Here is a 20287-nt window from a genome sequence, read left to right on the forward strand (position 1 = left end):
GGGAAACTCTTGTTTTATAACGGCATGTGTAATATACATTTTGATTGGGACAGTGGTGTCATCCTGTAATCCAGTTACTTTGAGGTCATGAATTGTGGATATTTATAGGCGTGGCCTGTGGATGCGATACTCCCTGGTGTGGAATAACGTCCGCACTGGTGAGTACTACGACTATCCGCGGAATCATTATGATAATTCTACCTATTTCTACATATTGATAAGAAACTATGTTTTTAAAAAGCAATATAATATTAGACACGGTTTATTATGCAAATTCCAATAAGTATGTAGTATGGAATCCTTCTTATAATATGTAATTTCGAGAGGAAGTATTCTTCTCTTAATAATATTCTTTGTTTTTTCAACTATAGATCAATTGTAATTTTGTTACAATCCCTCCTCCTGAAAATATGCATGTGCAAGGAGTATAATAAAAATATAAAACTACAGCATTCGCAATATTACTTACTTTATCACAGTAATTCCTTTGCTAATGATGGTTTCATTTAGTTTTAAAGAAATGCCTGTATAGAACTTGTACAAATCTATTTTTCTGGTGATAGTTTATTTAGAAAATATAGTTTAGGTAGCAGCCAAAACCATGATATTAATTTAATGCACGGAAATCAAAACAGAAATTTAAAGAAGAAACTTAAGGAATTTGGTTTAACGACAATATGTTTTCATTTTATTGTAATAGCTCTACGAGAATTTACACAGGCTCATTGACACAGGCTAAGCAGAATGCTATTGTAGAATAAGTTTAGAATGGAGTTGGACAACATTTGCAGTTTTGTTACTGACTAAGGCAAGCTATTTAAGGAAATTTTAGAACCATATATTTTCTTACTTTATAGCAAAAGGGAAGCTTAGTTTACTATTGAACCATAAAATAATTACTGACCTGTTCAAGATTGAAACAGGATCTTTTTCTTTACAAGATCAGTATAAGATATAATTAGACACTCTTAAGTCCAATTTACAATTCTTGTTAGCGGTTTAAATATTTAGGAAATAATAAAACAAAATAATAAAAATAACAAATTATATTTACTCTGTAAAATCAACAACTCACATTTGAAATGTCTTTACAACCTAGCGTATAACAATATTAGACTGCGTTTTAAACACAACAATAAATACTTAACACAATAAATATGGCTACGTGTGAATAGCTAAATAACAAGTTGGTATCACAAAAGATACGTAAGTCCGACTTAGAGGTTTATACAACATGTATTATAAATGAATACTATTATCACATACATATTATTTACAGAGATTTAAACAATTATTAGAACGTTAATGTGATATAAATAGTTTAGTCACAAATTGCAAATTTAAGATAAGATGTAAGCCAATATGATTGTTCTTCAAAAAGTGCAATACAAAATACAATAGCAAAATGTGTCACGTGTGGTATTTAACTAAACAAATGATAATAAATGTAACATGTACAGTATACAATTATATAAACTGGAAGAAACACAACTGCCCTGTTTTGGCAAAGTTCATTCACTTTTTTTCTTTTTAAAGTATCAGAAATAATTTTAGGTGTGGAAAACGGCCCGATTAAACCTAATTTTGATATTGCATTGGAAATAACGATCCAGTTAGAAAAATATGAACATAAATACTGGCAAAAACATAGCAATACATAGATGAAAATTTACTAGATTTTTAAATAGTTGCAATCTAAAATGGATGATTTAACTAATGTTTTATGAGTCACTAAAAAATAAGATACAATTAATTATTGGATTAGAAGTGTGTATCGCTAAGGTAGTAATGTTATTTTATAAAACCACTTCTATGTTGCTCCATATTTTTACTAAATTACCATAAATAAATAACTCACACTAATCCTCTTATAGAACGTTGAATACATTTCAATAATATACATTACCAAAGTTTACTCAAAGTATCTAGTAATATTATCATGCTGTCAATCCTAATTTTTTAATATTTTTAATTTGAATCAATTTTTAAGTTAACCAAGAATACACTTTAAAAAGTGTATTCTAAACACTCTAAGTCGGTTAAAAGTAAAAAGACGGATATGCCTACACACTAAAATTATTATTATATTGAAAGTTGAATTTGCAAATCCAAGCTAATTTAATGAGTATATAGCATCATACACTGGCAATGTATATCGTATAGTTGACAACGATACATTTTTGACTAGAAAAATGGCAAGACTAAAACAAGGGGCTCAAACTATATGTACAATCCCTTTTTGATTTTCGAATATTTTGATTACGTCACTACTTACAAAATATTTTACATTTTACAGCATAAATGTTGTTGTTTTGAGCAAAATCAGTATTCTTACCTTAATTTTAATTCAATTATACTTCAATATTTTCACAAAACTTCAGCATATCACTTATTTGTACTTCAATTTAGAATAATTATTACATCAAGCTCATTACTCTAAAACGGTTTGTACTACCATGTACTACTTTAAACTACAATATATACAACAAAAAGCTTGATTATAATGTTTAGTAAAGCGGTTTGCTCCTTGAACTGAACAAAATACAATATATACTTTATAGTTAAAGATAATGTGTACATTTTAAAAGTTAAACATTAGGTGGGTGATGCGTTCTTAAATTAACAATCCAGCTTTTCTAAGCTTTGTTTCCCCGTAGCTTAATTTGATTACTTTATTTTAGAAACAAAGATTATATGGCGTAACATTGTCAGATGATGAATCAATTGTTCAGTTGAATACATCATTAATATTCATTCCCAAGACAGTAATTATTTTATGGGTGGACTATGAGATGCGAAATTTGAAGGTGTAATCATTAGTAGCATGAGGGTTAACATATTATGTAAAATTTTAAAACACATTATATATTGGACATCAACATTTTAAAAGTCATGCATTATGTCAAAATTTTGCATACTGTAAGAAAATTCCATAGGCAAAATAGGTTTAAAATGTGAACATATTGATTTACCTGTAAATGAATGATGGTGACAAATTAATGGTACGGCAATTGGAACGATCTTAAAAGTCAAAATTTTGTTTCAATTTCAAACGTTTGGTGGAGGTATTATTGATCTGTGGAAATACAGTGTATTATGATAACCTTACTACTGTAACCCTCATTTACCATTTTTAACCCAGCAATTTTTCACCAGCTCATTTTAGACAAACAAAGGTATCTTCGAAAATGTCAACACATCATGCTTTCTCCTGCACAAGGTTTACAGATTCCTCAGGCCGGGGCACGCTCATATTGAGCGGGGCTGTGTTTCCCGGGGTCGGTGAAATTGGTGGGTAAGCAGTGCTCGAACACTTCTTGAAATGCGTCCGCATGTTGCTGGACTGACTGAAGCGAAGACCGCATTTGGCGCACGCATACGGCTTCACGCCAGTGTGATAGTTCATATGCGTCTTGAGATGATGTTTCTTCGTGAACGACTTGTTGCAGACGCTACACGTATAAGGTTTGACACCCGAGTGGAGACGCATATGTAAAGTCATGTTGCTGCGGTCCGCGAACGCCTTGTTGCAGACGACGCACGTGAAAGGTTTCTCGCCCGTGTGGATGCGCAGGTGTTGCTTCAGCAACATTTTCCGCGAGAAGGACTTGTTGCAGTGTTGACAGACGTGGGGCTTTTCTCCTGTGTGGATACGGACGTGCATGTTGTAAGCGACTCGCTGGTTGAAACTCTTCCCGCAGTATTCACAGCCGTACTCCTGCAAAAGAATTTAGGTTAGAACGAAGAAAAAGGTATTAAGAAATTATCAATGACTCTAGCTTTGACTTATTTGTTAGTCAAAAGCTAATTACGAACATAATTAGCTTGCAAATTTTCGGCTTTTTGTTGTACTGTAAGTTAAGGCAGCTTATGCACCCTAAATTGATTAGGAAAATATATAAGCCCCCATTGGCTAGGTAAGAGGCCAGTCCGCCATGACAAAATGCCCAGAAGACACCTGGAAAGGTTGGGCGAGTAATGGAGATACTATCTTTAAAAAACTTCTTGATCGCCTATGACACGTGTCTTTATATTTACTACGTTAGATCCTATTTCGGAGTACAGATAAAAGGTACGTGATAAAAGAGGAGATTGTACTTTGACATAATGGGTTTACATGTTTTTGTGAAGGAAAACATTTTTTCAGGGTATTAGCATTAAGAATTCAGCTGAATCCAAAGCGTTAATTTTGATCAAAGACATCCTTAAGTCTTAAAACGAATTACCTTTCTGTTACGGTGTATCTTCATGTGTGAGCTGAGGTATCCTCTGTCGTTGAAGTATTTGCCGCACTCTGGACAAGTGGCTGCGAATTCTCTAGTGCCTTCGTGGACACTGCGGTGGTACTTGTAGTTCCTCAGCTGACTGAATTGCTTACCACACTCCAGACAGTGGAAGGGCTTCTCGCCCGTGTGCGTGCGTAAATGAACCTGGACAGGAACAATATAATGTTGAATGGAAACTGAAGTTGTAACGAATATGTCATATCAAGGTCTATGATAGATGAAAGGTATCTATGTAATATTGTCTCTAGCAAAAGTCATCATCCGGTAGTATTCATCGGGGAGTTATTATACATCGATGGTAGTATTATGATGTCCATAGAACTGTTACACAGTGTAAAATATTGACTGTGCAGTTGCAAAGCTGTTTACGCTTGTTGGAGACTCTTGGGACTGTTGAAACATGTGTTGAAGCCTCTTTGGACCTTCGTAATGCGTCATGTTATGCATGGGTTCACTAAACTTTTTCTTTTGTTTTATTACATTACGTGCTTTACTTTAATACAGTTAATAAAAAAACCCCTAACAGTTTATTAAATGATCTCTTGTTTGGTTCCAAAACTTTGAAATTATGATAAGAAATAAATATTTACATTTAAAACGAACTTTGAACTATACCGGAACTAGACCCGCTTAAAAGTCTTCTCAACTCACTTATAAAAGAGTATTAAGTATGTAAGATATTACGTAACATCCTGCAACCAGTGTTTTACTTACAAACCTATAATCTCCGCTCAAAATGTCAGTAACCTGTATTTTAATCACATAACACCCAAAAGTTGGCTCCTCAGAATTGTTACTAATCCCTTTTGACTCATACAGTATCCTATATGGTTTTCAAAAGGCAGTTGATCGTTGTAAAAACCTTCATAATCACCTCGTCCTCATTCAGTCCTTCGTTTCCTCCTTAGCGATTGAAAAATACTGGAACACCTCCTGAATAGCAGGAATCAATCACGACGACAGCGACCTCTAGTGACGAGCCATCAACCATCATCCATCAGTAGTAATGAAACGTCGCGGTGGACGACAGCGAAATGAAGATTGACGAAAATTATGATGGGAAATTAATTGTGGAACTGGAGTGCGTCCTTGGTAAGGAACGCAGCTGGTGGAGCGGTGACGTCATCAAATGGTCAATGGGAATGTGGTAGAACCAGGGGGCCGGAGGTGATTAAAGTCGGAAAAGTAACTTTTGGGGAGCAAATTGTAACCACTTAGCTGAATATGAAGAAGGATGTGGATTGCACATATGTGGAAAGTACTAGCAGAGATATGCATATAAAGATGCAACTCAAATCTTTAAGTTTCGTGGAATTTTTGGTGGTCAAAACTAGATTTAGCTATCATAAATTAAATATAGTATGAATTTGTTGTACTAGCTAAGTCATCTAGTAGATTTAAAATCATGGCTTAAAGAGGCTCCACACCTGGTGCCATAGGACTACCTACACTCAGCGCATTTGCCTTAAAATATGCTTATTCTGAGTAATCACTATGCAATTCTATTATAGAACTTTTGTGAGAATAAAAGGTTTTAGCAATGGTTAATTCGGCCATTTGCATACTCTACGCCCTAAATAATCTCTATGCACTCACAGAATATCTTAGACCATAGAATGGTTGATGTGATAGCCTACTTATTGATCAGACAAACTTACCGATGGTATAGAAACATAAGTTACAGGAGTACATAAATATTTTCTAAATAAGCAATGCCTTGAGGTGATAACGTTGCGGTACTCTTTCCCATGAAAATGAATCCAATTTACATGGAATAGTAATTAAAAATAAACGCACAACACAGCGATTATTTTAAACTTGATTGAATTAAAGGATGCGTTATCCTTGATGAATATACTCTATTTAAATATCTTAAACTAACTTACTTTCTGCAAAAGGAGTTTTAAGACCGTTTTAATTTTTAAATCGGCGATAACAATCAGGTCTGATGGGGTATTCCCACGAAATCGTTTGGCCTGCAGCACTCGGTGCATCTTTTAAAATTCAAATTTATAGTATTTTATTTGAAAACTTTGTCTTAATTTACACAGAGAGTGCTAATAATTGCTAAGACCGGTTTCAAAATGCGATTAAATAACTTGGGGAGAAATCTTGTCGACAGTGATATGTATACTTTAATGAAAGAGAAATAATGATAATTTCAAATGACTTAAATGCACCTTTTAGGCTGGGTTGCACATTTACAATCATACTGGACATTATTAAGTTTAATGGAGGTTCATTAGTAATTGTTTAAAAAATATATTGAATATATATTTTTTTCAAATACAGTGTAGAATGGGTGTTGAGTTAATCTGTAAAACAAGGTTATAGTTATTTTACGTATTGTACGCCTACCTGAGAAATGTCTTGTTTGTTTCACATTTCTAATAGTAGTACAATATTTACACAGAGTTTGAAAATTGGAAGAAGAGGATTCAGATGTGGAAAAGCCTAAAAACTTAATAAACTCCATAGAAGCAGTAGAAGTTGACTTCGGAGCGAGTGGCGTATTCAAGCCCTTCTCCAACTACAAAGATTAGAAGTATATGGACGGGGTTGCCCTTGAAGGAATGATTATTTGATTCATAATGCCATTGGTGTAGTCAACAGTAAACGGTTTAAAGCTACAGTATTTATGAAAGGGATCACTGCTGATTATATATGTGTACGACCAATAACAATAACACGTCTTAAATCTGCACAAGGCGCCGTTTAGTGACACAACAACTCTGCAAAGATATTAACTGGACTAAATAGGTTTCCCCCAAGGCTCGTGACTGGGCCCTTCTTTCTTTAATTGTTATTCAGTGTTCCTTGTCAATTAGACGGGGCGTGAGTTATCGTGTCGATAGGCCCTTGTATTCTGTCCCATCCTTGTTACACCTTATTTATGATTGCGCCGATTTGTTTACGACCTGTATGACATCACGTTGTTTATTAGAGTATGGTAATCGGTAATCGCGGTTTATTGTTCATTGTTTACATACGCGTGGTGATTTGCAGCAGCATTCCTCGAGTCATCGAGGCTAACAAAGCTAATTGGGTTGCGGTAACGTTGTTCTGGAGCAGGAGGATCTGGGTCATAAATTGGGATTGGTTTACGGGCATGAGTCGGCTATTTGCAGTTACATTTGAGTAATTTATTAGAGTGAAGAGGAACTCCTTTGAACTCTGTACCGTCTGTTTGATTTGTTCGTTAGTCAATTTATTTCTCCTTGGGAATTTTTGTTGAAATTTGTTCTATGTAGCTTTTTAAAAACGTTATTGACAATTTCTGGGTAGTATGTATAACTAGTAATTTGCTTCGCAACGAGTCGAACAGGAAGGCCGATGAGTTTGGATGTTTTAACTAAAAAATTCCTTTCCTGATCATAGAATCTTAGTTTTCCCACGAGTTTTATACAGCATTTTACTATCCATTCCACTTTCATTACTTGCAATAAAGAGTAATCAATAATTGAGATCAAATGTCAACCTTAGTGGCCTCTCAAGTAGCTTTTGCAAAAAGAAACTATAGATGTCGGAACTGCAGGCAACCCAATTTAATAATAGTATAGATCTACATGCCATGAATACTTCTTTCCATTAGGATTGAAACATAAATATTGATCGGCAATATTTATGAACCAAACCCTGCGACTTCCTAATTGGCCTTATTATTAAGTCAATAACGTTGTTTCTCTTTTTTATATTAGTTCTAATTATTTTAAACGGTTATACAGAGAGTTAGATTAAAGGTGCCAGTAATCTGCGACTACATGGTAAGAATCAAACTACTTTTCTAGTGTACCCACCTTGAGGGAGGCCCGGGTCACAAACGTCTTGTTGCAGTGAGTACAAGCGTGTTCCTGTTTGTTCTCCTCGTGTAGCTTGTGATGTGCTGACCACAGACTGCGCTGAGTGAACGTTTTGCCACACACATCACATGTGAGACATTGCTGAGACTGTCGGTGCTGAAGCAGCTCGTTCTCACTGTCAAACACTTTGCCGCACTCCTCACACCGCGCCTCCCCTGCAGTCGCACCCTCCGGACCTTCGTTGTTGTTGGAATCGTTCCTCCCATCCTCCGTCAGATCTGAACAAGAGAGTGATTTTCTTCTCTGGATGGTGGAATTCGAATCTTCCAAAAGACTCGCTAGAGTTTTCAAACCATGTAGAGGATTTATCTCGCTTGGGCTGAGAATCCTCGAGAGGTGGTCGGGAAAGAAGGGTCGCTCGCTGTATCTCTGCAGCCTGTCTAGGAGGAGAGGTGGTTTGAATTCTCTTGGGTCTTTTACACTAGGATCTTGGTAGAACTCCAGGCGTTCCTTGATAGGACGGTTCTCGTCGTTCTCCCGCTCTCTGGAGAGTTCTGAAGAGGAGTCGCCATCACTGCGAGAGGACGTGTCCAGGAGCCGGGGAGAGCCAGGAAGAACCCCGTTGGATTCCTGAAACATGTAGGATTACCATGAGTATTTTTAATCCAAACGATTTTTAAACTAGTTTAAATATACGACACTAACGATTGAAGAACGTTGCACTATACCAAAAATATCTTATGTCGTACTACTCTTAAAAAAGCAATTCAAATAGTATTTCTCTAATTGTGCTTTAAATCGTATAGATATGTGTAACGAAAATGCTTCACAGCAACAATGTTTGGCTCGTTTCTTACATGATAAGAATTACATACAGATTATTCAAACGTAATAACCTTTGCCCCTGTACCATCAGAACACTTTACCAATAACCACAGAGTCCAAACACATCTCGACTTTAAATAAATTTGTAATCAGACGTGAAAATAAATTAAGTAATTTCTTTAGGATCCATCTAACACCGTAGTCTTCTTGTAATATTACGATCATAACTTAAAACTCACCTACCTATTTACTTATCAAAAGTCCAAACACACCGCGGACATTCAATAGAATTATGAAATAAATAGAGGAATCGTAAGGATCAGCTCGAACGATGTCAAGGCGCTCGAGTACTTTACTATTAAACGGTTAAGGACGGCAGTGAAAGCCGCTTCTAATGACCACACGTTGGAGAGACATAACAATAAAGACACTGGTATTGTTGAGATGCGAAGAAGATTCCGCAGCGATTGTTTTGAAGGCCGGATTTCATGAGGCAGTCTTGTGTTCCTGTTTCTACGTTCATCGACAAAAACAAGGCCGTGATCTCCGACTCAACAAAAGAATTAGGTGGTATTCATCTCCTCTGTAAGTTTAAGGCTTTGTTAAGTCGGTTTCGCAACAACGAGGGTTTGTTAAACTTTAAATCCAAAATTGGGGACATGCCGAAGACTATGAAGTTTAATCTAGACCTGGAACTCATATATCGAGCCATGTAATGAACGATTGTTCTTTTTTGCCCTTTCCAGGTGGGTAAGCTCAACGTTCCAACCAAAATGAAGCAGCGGGTATGTGTATAGAGAACTACTAAGAAAGACTGATGTTTTTCCCAAACATTATATTTTTATAAATTTGTATTTTCATGTACTGAGTTTTACATCCAGGCCACTGGTATTTTATTGAATTCGAGGGACTTTAAGAGCCACTTGGGCAGAGTCCATGGGACCTTTTCAACATGAAAGACCTTACGTGACTACCTAATGAGATCTTTCTGATGAGCCATAAACTACCAAAATCAGTTGAGAAACCACGGACGAGTTCTCAGAGATTCGATTGGTAATTGGTAATACGTGTAATATATATTTAGAGTAATTGCAAAGAACGCACGATGATTTATTGAAGTTTAAAGTTGTGAGGTTTTGGATTGTTTTTTTTTCCAGGTTTGTCGGTTATGGAACACTGCCATGGGACAGCATCAGCGTAAAGCAGCGTTGTCACCGGACAGTGAAGTATGTATCTATTATCGCACGAGGCCATTAAATGAGGTAATTAACAGGCGACATAGAGAAGTCCACTTCAAGGTTGACGGGAGGCAATAAAGTGTCCGAGGAGGCATAACTTTACCCACACATGGATGAGGTGCAGATATACGAAGTGTGAACAGAATCAGGTGAAGTAGTTTATGGGAGCGATGGTGGTGTATTAAAGTTAGTAGGTGAAGTTCAAACTATTTGACTGGTTCTAAAAGTTGTCACGCAAAAGTTGAGCTGAAATAAACCGATTACACCTTCGAAAAGCTTTTTAACCGATGATTGGAATGCAATCAAAACATCAAAAATACAAATGTATGTGTATTTTGATTATTTTTAGTATGGAGGATACTCAATACATGTACGCAAAAGGTATAAAAAACCACAAAAATAACAGAAATATTCTTTGGCAAATATATTGAGCTGTGACACAGCGAACTAAAACTGGTTTGGCCACATCGAAGGACACATATTAAAATTTATTGATCAAAAGTATTTGCTATTCGAGTTGAAACAGCAATAATGTTAGGTTATAATGTTGGAAGCGTTAGGTGCTGCATAGCAATTAGGAAATCTGAATTATTAAACCATAAACACGAATTATAAGGTACACATTACGCAATCAAACGGATAAAGTAGTAAACAGACTGTACGATTTTGTTTGTAGAATCGTCTTTTGATTAATTTACAATCTCTAAATTCCTCATATTAAGTCGTTAGGTAGTTGTATTTACATAACACCTGGATCATCGTATAATTACTTATTCTTTTGTATCTAGTTTCGTTTACTAACAATAAATGAAAATACAAATCATACTAACATAATGAAAACTCCATCCAACATTTGTCAATACATAAAAACATTTTCAGGACGGTAAAAAATATATAATGTTAAAATTACGATGAATTCCAATCAGTCAATAGTAATCAACAGCGAAATCGGAAACTCAAAAATGTTTACAAAATTTAATATTCCTTGTATTTACACACAAATCACTAGTATGACCTCAAGCATGTCGTAAATTAAAATTCAAAGATACAACCTGATATGCTAATTTGACACTTACTTTACACCAGCCATGCATCAACGTTTGTATATCTCGTCGCCGGACAGCAGTTTACATTTCCCCGCAGAACCAGCCGCGTCGAATATGGTCAGATGCCAACATCCAGCAGCATCTAGCATCCCTGGCCCACAAATACCTAACGTAATGGCCTCTCTGTATGGTGAACGTATTGTGGAAGTGACTTATGGGACTTGCGTTGCCGGAGTCAAGGGTAATGCACACACAGGTTGTGAAGCAGGCAATGGCAATACAGTAGTTGTTTTGTTGGTAATTGTATTGGTTTGATTAGTTTTGAGGGAGTAAACGATTGATTAATACAATATGGATTCTCTGTAATTTGTGAGTAGGAACGTGGCTAGTGATAAGAGCAAAGATGCTCCGATTTATGTCCTGGGGGCACCGGTTAGTATCCTGTCAATCACCAATATGGATTCATTATGTGGTGAGGAAAAAAATCATGTGACTTGGAGCCTACCTTTAAAATGTAGGTTCACAGAATGAATACTAAATAGTTATTTTTAACCGACTTCCCCACTACCAACAAAAGGAGGAGGTTCTCAATTTGTTTGTGGCGATGTTTTTTTTTTTCTATGTATGTTCACCAATTTCTCTGTGATTCTTTTACCGATCAGTGTGGTTCCACCACCAAAATAACCAGGAGAGTTTTTATTTGGTACCTTATATATTATGTTTAAGTATAATATTTGTTTCTGTGAAAAATTCTGAAAACCTTAAATATTCAACATTTATTTTGTTTACATTTGTGCAGATTGTTTACATTTGTGCAGAGAAGGCAATAAATAATAATAGCATTCCTACAGCTGTTAGTTGAAACCATTTAAATGAAGCTACAGACAATTCTTCATGAAACAGTTGCTTCATATTGATCAATAAACTATTTCTTGCCATGGAGCCTAAATGAATTACATTGAGAAAAATGCATTTTGTTTTGGTTACTATAAAAAATGTATTTTAACGTTTGGCCTGATTTGTGTATACAGTAATTCTGTTTTTAGTATTGAATATTCTGACTTACAAAAACATATATGTTTCAGTGAATAGCTGTATGATATTGACAAATAAAGGTGTATTGTGAAAACCAAAGCATTCGTAAAACAGGTCTAAATATAAATCAAATGCAATTATTCCTTACACGACCTAAGAAGTGTGACAGTGCATAATCGTCAATTGTCTTAAAAGTGTTAAATATTTTAATTACTAAACATGCATTTGCAGATGTGGAATGTTTATTGATATTCTCTACCCAGTTACTATATCATATCAATACTCTTATGCCTGCTTCGGAAAGTCCTAGAGGAAGATGATTTGCAATTTCGACTAGGCTATATCTTGAGCAAACAAAACCCCTTACATGACTTACACCACTTTTAGCTGAACCAATCTTTCATATAATATTTTCCAAAGGTACTATACGAAAGGTACCATGGTGTTAACGACCAATTTTCCACTTTTGAGAGATTTTTTAGTGCTGGTAGCTGAGGAATAACTTTCATATTGTTCCAAAAGGCTTGAGACGTTACTGTATTTCTTTTTATAATGTAGAAGTACACCGATTGGAGGAAACGATGATGTCTGACATTTCAATGTATCTAGAAAAGACAATTAGTTTCTCATTAGGCCTAATGTAATGGACAACTCTCTCTTTCTTAAGGAATATCTAAAGATGTTTATTTCCATACCCATTGATTATGTAACCTGAACAGGTGACTCAAGCAGTTTTAAAATAATGATTGTTCTGTGGAACTTTTGATTGTTTCAAACAGTTTTGCTTATCAAAAATCCTCAAGTAATTAATATTTAAAAAATTATACAGTCACTAAAAATCGTAAAATAATTTATTTTTGTAAAAAAATACAACCGACTTCAAACGCTCTAAAAAGAATGAAATAATTTCAATAAAGTAAACTTTTGTATTAGGCAAGCTCACGTATTTCAAGTCGGCGCGGCTCAAACTGCAATTATGATTGAAATTAAATATTGTGTGTGTATTTTGAAAATCAATAAACTGTAGCTGGATAACATAAATATATAAAAAACATACTGAACTGTTTTGTTTATATATTAAAGGAAATATTTTCTTGTATTTTATGTTTACTTCAGAATAAATGCATTATGAAAATAACACACACAAATGTTCTATATGAATAGGAAAATAATTTAGTTTGATATTATGGTAGGGAAAAGAAGCTACTAGCTAGTTTAGTATTAAAACGTTACTTTTCCAAGTTAGAAACATTTAAATGCGTTATAATCTTTTTAAATATACTCGTTAATACCACTATAATGCCGATCTCTGATTACGGTAATCAAATAACACTTAACGCATAACTATGAAAAAGACATGCAGATTAACACCTTTAGTTATAGATAGTCACCTGCAATATGGACACCCTCTTTCAATTTTGCATCAAAAATCATCATAGAGCCGCGCCGACTTAAAATACGTGAGCTTGCCTAATACAAAAGTTTACTTTATTGAAATTATTTCATTCTTTTTAGAGCGTTTGAAGTCGGTTGTATTTTTTTACAAAAATAAATTATTGTAACTTTTGAAGTGGCACTTTGCTGCACACGAGATAAATGTTTATGGGTAGGCGAGTGTGGAAAGTTTTTTGAGTGCAGTAAAGGCAGTTTGCACTAGTGTTACACATTATAATTTCCTTACAGTTACTATAAAGCATAGAAATAAATAGTTTTTAAAACACTAAACAACACATTTTAGGTTAGGTTAAACCCAAGCGTTGAACAAAATGGGAAATACTGGACTAGCTGATCGTAGTTGTAGTATCTTTCTTGCAAACTTATTTTCAAGCGTACACGTATTACTTACCTAACAAAAGCACACTAGTTTGTGTTGTTTGGTTGGAATACTGGAGTGCGGCAAAAAATGAGTTTGGCAAAAGTAAAATAAGTGCGGCAAAAGTAAGTACATGCAGCAAATAGCTACTTTCCGTGCTATAAACAGTACAAGAAAGCCCGCTTTGTCAGGTAATTGTTGGAAAAAATCATTTACTAAGCGCGTAGCTAATCATTATGCTAGTGAGGCGCTGACCATCAGTGGCAATTAAATTATGACTTAACTGGGTTAGATATGTGACGTGCATGTTTCCTACGACTTCTAACATTTTCCCAGACATTCATGTTGAGGTTATCATGATTGTAAATATCTACTTGACTTTAGTTTGTAGCGATATCGGATGACGAACCACACCTCGTAGTGTTAAGTGTATCAAGACTATAACCATAAAAGTCCGTCAAAATGATTAATAGACTCTATCACCCCTCTCTATGTCTAGTAGAAGACAGATTCACTTAATATCTTAGTGGTCACACTAGAACACGTGTCTGAGAAATTCTATAATATATCTTTCTTTCCTAGGATTACTAATGGACTACAAAAGGGAATTTGAAGGATATCTGGTAACATCTCAGAACATCTTGTAAGAATTCATATTTGAATAAATAACAAATAAAGACCTCACAGAAACCAGCTACAAAATGAATGGCCTAGCCGGTCAATGGAACCTGATTGGCGGGCTTATTTGTACCAGAATCAAGTCGTCACGCTCGTAGTGTTTCCATGTCAACGGAACCTGCTACAGTGGCCGATCCTGTTAGTTCACTCTTCATTTTGCTCAACTTTCCTCATAACAATAATCTGGTGATTAGGGCCGTGTTTATTCAACAAATTGCTAAACGACGTGTTTATTTTAATCGTCGTTGACAGGACTTGTTTCGTGGGTGTCGGGCTTTGTTTATGCGGCCGGTTCTCCGAGGTGGTTTATGAATTTTCGCGGTTCGGATTCGTTAATATTTATATAATTCACAGATTGGAATGTTTGTGATTTACAGGTTGGGGCAGGTAGGTTAATGGCGTGTTTTCAATTTCTTTGGATGGTTTATTGTTTCTGCATTCCACGAAAACATATTTTGCGGATATTCGTTTTGTTAATCTATTTTTATATAAGGCAAACGCTATTTTGAACTGGTACAAAGGTGAAAGAGTACAATCTCAATAATACGTGTGTACAATATTAATGGCTTATATACGATGTATCTAAGAAATGTACTCGCTTAAATAACCAAAGAGTGTCATTATGTTTGTCAATATTTATGCCACAGCGTTCACTAAAAATGTATAAACATACTGATTACAATACACAGTACAGTTTCATCATTCAACCTTCTAAATTAAGTAATGTAAGTCAGCAATAGTTAGAGAATAGACGTTGGAAAAAATTAATATGTGTGTGTCAATAACTTTAATAGGTCTATAGATGATGGTATTTGTATTTGAATCAAACTAATCAAATGAGAAATAGTTGGTACTAAAAAAAATGGGTAACCGTTAGTTGATGTGGTAAGAGCACGGGACTTCTGTCCTAAGATACCTAGGGTTAAATTTGAACAGAGACAAATGAAAAGCTAGTTGCTATGATAATGCTGATTTGAATTCCACCTCAAGAGGAAAAAGATTGGTTACTAATGTGAAGAGGAATCTCTATGTACTTTTTGTGGATCTTCCTCCATTAAAAAGCTACGAGACAATCAATTCTCAGAAAAATATAATAATAATAATCGGTACACCAACCTCACCAAGTTCAACTCCACAAATAGCCATTTAGATAATTACTTCATTGATCCGGGATTAAAGATCGTTAAGTCGATTTAAATCGACAGTCAATTGAAGGCTATCTAGTCCAATCTATTGTAGGTGGCAGTAATTGTGGCAGGCGACATTTCTGGTTGCATACCATCAACTCGAGCTCACGAGTGGCGTGTCTGAACCCTCATTATGTCTCCAACAGGAGCGCTGTTAACGGCCAACTAATGTACCTGTTGAAACAGGACACCGCTGTTAACAGGCGTTCACATAAACAGCCTTCGTTGTAACGTGGACGTACGTTTTAAGGGGGTTCGTAAAGCACTACCAGGCTTAAATCAGTACCTTACGTAAGTCAGTAAGCTGTATACAGTTTTGTATTTTTATTACAAACAGTAGGCTAAGGTACAATGTACAAATTGCTTAGAAAACATAAATAAATGATGTCCCAACAGTGTGAGGTGAATTACATAAATATGTTTCACCGTGTTCACAGACTACACAAAATTTCAATATAGTCTAATAATTGAACAATTCCTTTAAAAAGCATGACAATTCCCTAAGTTGATTCAATAACAACAGATGGTAGACGCAATAAACTATATAATGACTAAATTGAAATAAAAAAAGTAATTACAGGAAAAAAGTAAATAAAATACCTGATGGTTGCCAGGTACTAGTTTTTCGAGTTTCTGTAAATGGCAACATTGTTAAATCACCCTCAGCGACTGTAATCAGTGAGTAATAAAACCGTGTAGGTCTGAAGCTGTTTTAACTCACTGGTATTTAATTAACAGTAAGTACGGGTTGTATCATGATAGCCTGTTATCAACAAGAGTCCAACTTTCCTTATCAAGTGGTGAGTGGGAGAGCATTTTGACATTCTTTACAACTTCGTCTTCCCGGATACTACTTAGAAATTCCCTTCATCTAATTTCTTATCTTTATTATTTGGGAAATAAATTTGGACACAAATAAAGGTGGTTTCAAATAAAAATACTAATGCATCTCGCACATGTATCCTGTGCTGTGTGTGTGTGCGTGCTGTGTGTAGCACCTGTGCTCTCCCCCTCTTTTATAATTCTTAAACTGTCGTCACATTACTCAACTTTTAATCTGTTGAAATAAAATAAGTTACTATGTAGACGCTAGTTATAAACATACGTCAAATAAATACTTGTTGATCTATACTTATAAAAGTCAAATACTGCAATACACTGTCTCACTGATCAGTGCATCTCAAAAACTACTAACATAAGAACTCAGGGATTGGCAAGGAGATTCTAATTAGGCTCTAGGTGTGCAATAAGAAGCGTTTTCAAGTAATTCCATCAGGGCTCTGCCCCAGTGGCCTCTAAAGTTCCCATGTTATCCTTATGGAGAAAAAATGTGCTTACACTTGAACCCATGAATACTTACTTTTGAATCTGCACTATTAATTAAGGGAACAGTTTGTTATATTTTATTAGGTGAAATAAAAATGTTTACATTATTTTTGTGGATTGAAAAAGTCTTTTACTGTATAGCTCATTTTTAATAGTTACATGAATGAAAAATTAATATTTTTTTGTCATTATTCTATTTATTGAGATCTGTGTGTTATCTATAATTTAATAACAGTATATTATTTTTTATGTGTTCAAAATGTCAATGTCATAGGAACAATTATTGGCTAACGAGTTTAACCTTTTATTTGAAGGGGTGGCACCTGCCTTCTCCTATCACTAACCATTTATAATTGGTTTTCAAGAGAGAAGATCAGACGTTTTTGTTAAGTACAATCCCGTCCATTCCTAGCTGTAGATGTAGGATAATGACAATGCCACAATCATGCAATTGCAAAATTATGAGTCCTGGCCAAAAACATATTTTGCAGGTGGTTTCAGAGTGAGTAGTCTGAAACTCTTGGTGGAAGGGCAGTTGATGATGTAAATCAAGAAGTTTTCCTTCAGTTTAACTTTGATAGTCACACATGCTTAACTATTAACTGATTTAGGCCTAATATGTTTGGTTTTATTTTGTTGGCCATCAGATTTCAATTTAACTTTTTATTTGAAATTTTCGTGAGCCAAGCCACGACGGGTTTGCTAGTTATTTTATATGAAGAAGAAATCAAGAATCGAGGTTCTTCTAACTTGAGGACATTTTTTGTTAGTAATATAATAGTAATAATAGTATCACAGTTTTTTTTTTTTTTTTTTTTTTTTTATTCACTAGAATATAGAACGATATAGGATGCATTAAGTATTACAGGTACCCAAAAGGAATCGGGGACACACATCAAAAAGTAGGTCTTTAAACATAAACTAATAAGTCTGATGTGAGTAGATATAATATGATGGTTTTACCTCACTTTCGGCGTTTTAGAGGCACTTTTAGGGCACTTTTTATAGGGGAAAAATGAGAAAAATTAGTGGCTCATTTTTTTGGCCACTTTTTTAAAGACCCAGCTCTCGACCTATACACCCCTATATAAACTTTCTACTTTTTTAATACTAAAAAACACGTCTGGAATATGGCTCATTTTTTTTGGCCACTTTTTTTAAGACCCGGCTCTCGTCCAATACAAGCCCATACAAATGTTCAAACTCCATTAAAATTTCAAATCCACATCCATTCCTATGTATATTCTCAAAATCATGCGAGGTTTGTGCGTGAACTCGGGCATGCTTATGGCTATGCGTAAACTATGCCCGACTCAAATGAATGACTGTGAGTGTAACCTAATGACCCCAATCAAAACCAATTGTCAACATTCTCTGTCTGTCTGGCGCCAGTCTGTCTGGGGCAGGTTTAGACAATTACCAAATATGTTTGATTGATTGACCTCAATTATTCAATTGTTCAATTTCAGTTTGTTCAATTTCCATTGTTAAGTTCTAAATTAATTTAGACAATTTTGTGGTATATAAGGGGGGCATTCTATGGAATCATCACTCACTCTTCCACCTGGATCTTCTTGTTTTGGTAAGTCTTTGACATCTAAGCTAGACTATTGTAATATGTTGTCGCGTGTCGGGTCATGGGATCAATTGGTGACGTAATTGATGCTTGTACTCGTACTCTGTATTTCTTTTAACTTAGGAGTGTAGCTAATTTCCCGAGTCCATTTTTAAAAACTTAGCTGAATTGAGTCACTAAGGAACTTGTAAAAAATGTATATAAGTCTATTTTTAAACACTTAGAGTATTTTGAACAGTCACCAAGGAACTTAAAATGTATATAAATCTATTTTTAAACACTTAGAGTATTTTGAACAGTCACTAAGGAACTTAAAATGTATATAAGTCTATTTTTAAAAACTTAGCCAAATTCACTCACGGGGGGACTTTGAGTCAAAAGTTTGCACAAGTTATTATTTCAAAACTTAGCCAAACTTCACTCACCGGGGGACTTTGATTCAAAATGTGTACAAGTTATTATTTAAAAACTTAGCCGAATTATACTCACTATATAATTTTGTCAAGTCCCTTTTAACATAGGTAACATAGTCTTCTCTATAACTAACACTCACTCTGTATATATGTAGACTCAGCAATCTGAATTGCTAAAAAGTATTTTTATTTAAGATTTTGGATTTAGTTTTGATTTAGAAAATTACAATTGCCAAATCTTATTGTACGAAATTGTTTTGAATATTAAAATTTAAAATTCTGATTTAAATTATTATTTCTCATTAATTGAAATTGTCTAAAATGTAATTTCCACCAATTGTTTTTTTAGTTACATGTCAACTGTGTGCTGCTTCTCTATCCAAAAAAGTAACTTATTTTGTTATTACTATTTTTAAGCGAGTCAAAAATATATACAAGTTATTATTTAAAAACTTAGCCAAATTCACTCACCGGGGGACTTTGAGTCAATAGTGTGCGCAAGTTATTATTTAAAAACTTAGCCAAATTCACTCACGGGGGGACTTTGAGTCAATAGTGTGCACAAGTTATTATTTAAAAACTTAGCCAAATTCACTCACGGGGGGACTTCAAATCAAAAGTGTGTACATGTTATTTTTTTAAACTTAGCCAAATTTACTCACCGGGGGACTTTGAGTCAATAGTGTGCATAAGTTATTATTTAAAAACTTATCCAAATTCACTCACGGGGGGGACTTTGAGTCAAAAATGTACATACAAGTTATTATTTAAAAACTTAGCCGAATTATACTCACTATATAATTTTGTCAAGTCCCCTTTAAAATAGGTATTACTCACTCTGTATATATGTAGACTCAGCAATCTGAATTGCTAAAAAGTATTTTTTATTTAAGATTTTGGATTTAGTTTTGATTTAGAAAATTACAATTGCCAAATCTTATTGTATGAGATTGTTTTGAATATTAAAATATAAAATTCTGATTCAAATTATTATTTCTCATTAATTGAAATTGTCAAAATATAATTTCTACTGTATAGAAGATGCCAACCTAGTTTTTTAGTTA

At 34.6% G+C, this 20287-nt stretch overlaps 1 protein-coding gene across 1 annotated transcript in view; it reads right to left on the reverse strand.

Moving 5' to 3' along the window:
• Nucleotides 1-1028: 1028 nt before the first annotated feature.
• The window catches only part of LOC128984634 (zinc finger protein 239-like), a 173728-nt gene continuing 154469 nt past the window's right edge, over nt 1029-20287 (reverse strand). Inside the window, exons 4-6 of the mRNA XM_054403968.1 lie at nt 8084-8716; nt 4227-4430; nt 1029-3718 (exon numbers count right to left, since the gene is read on the reverse strand). Coding sequence (XP_054259943.1) covers nt 3200-3718; nt 4227-4430; nt 8084-8716 — 1356 coding nt within the window. The 3' untranslated portion in view covers nt 1029-3199. The remainder of the gene's footprint in view (nt 3719-4226; nt 4431-8083; nt 8717-20287) is intronic.

The sequence above is a fragment of the Macrosteles quadrilineatus genome, unplaced genomic scaffold (assembly GCF_028750875.1).
Source record: "Macrosteles quadrilineatus isolate MER2022 unplaced genomic scaffold, UCM_ALF_1.0 Scaffold_2__2_contigs__length_208266976, whole genome shotgun sequence".
NCBI classification, from domain to species: domain Eukaryota; kingdom Metazoa; phylum Arthropoda; class Insecta; order Hemiptera; family Cicadellidae; genus Macrosteles; species Macrosteles quadrilineatus.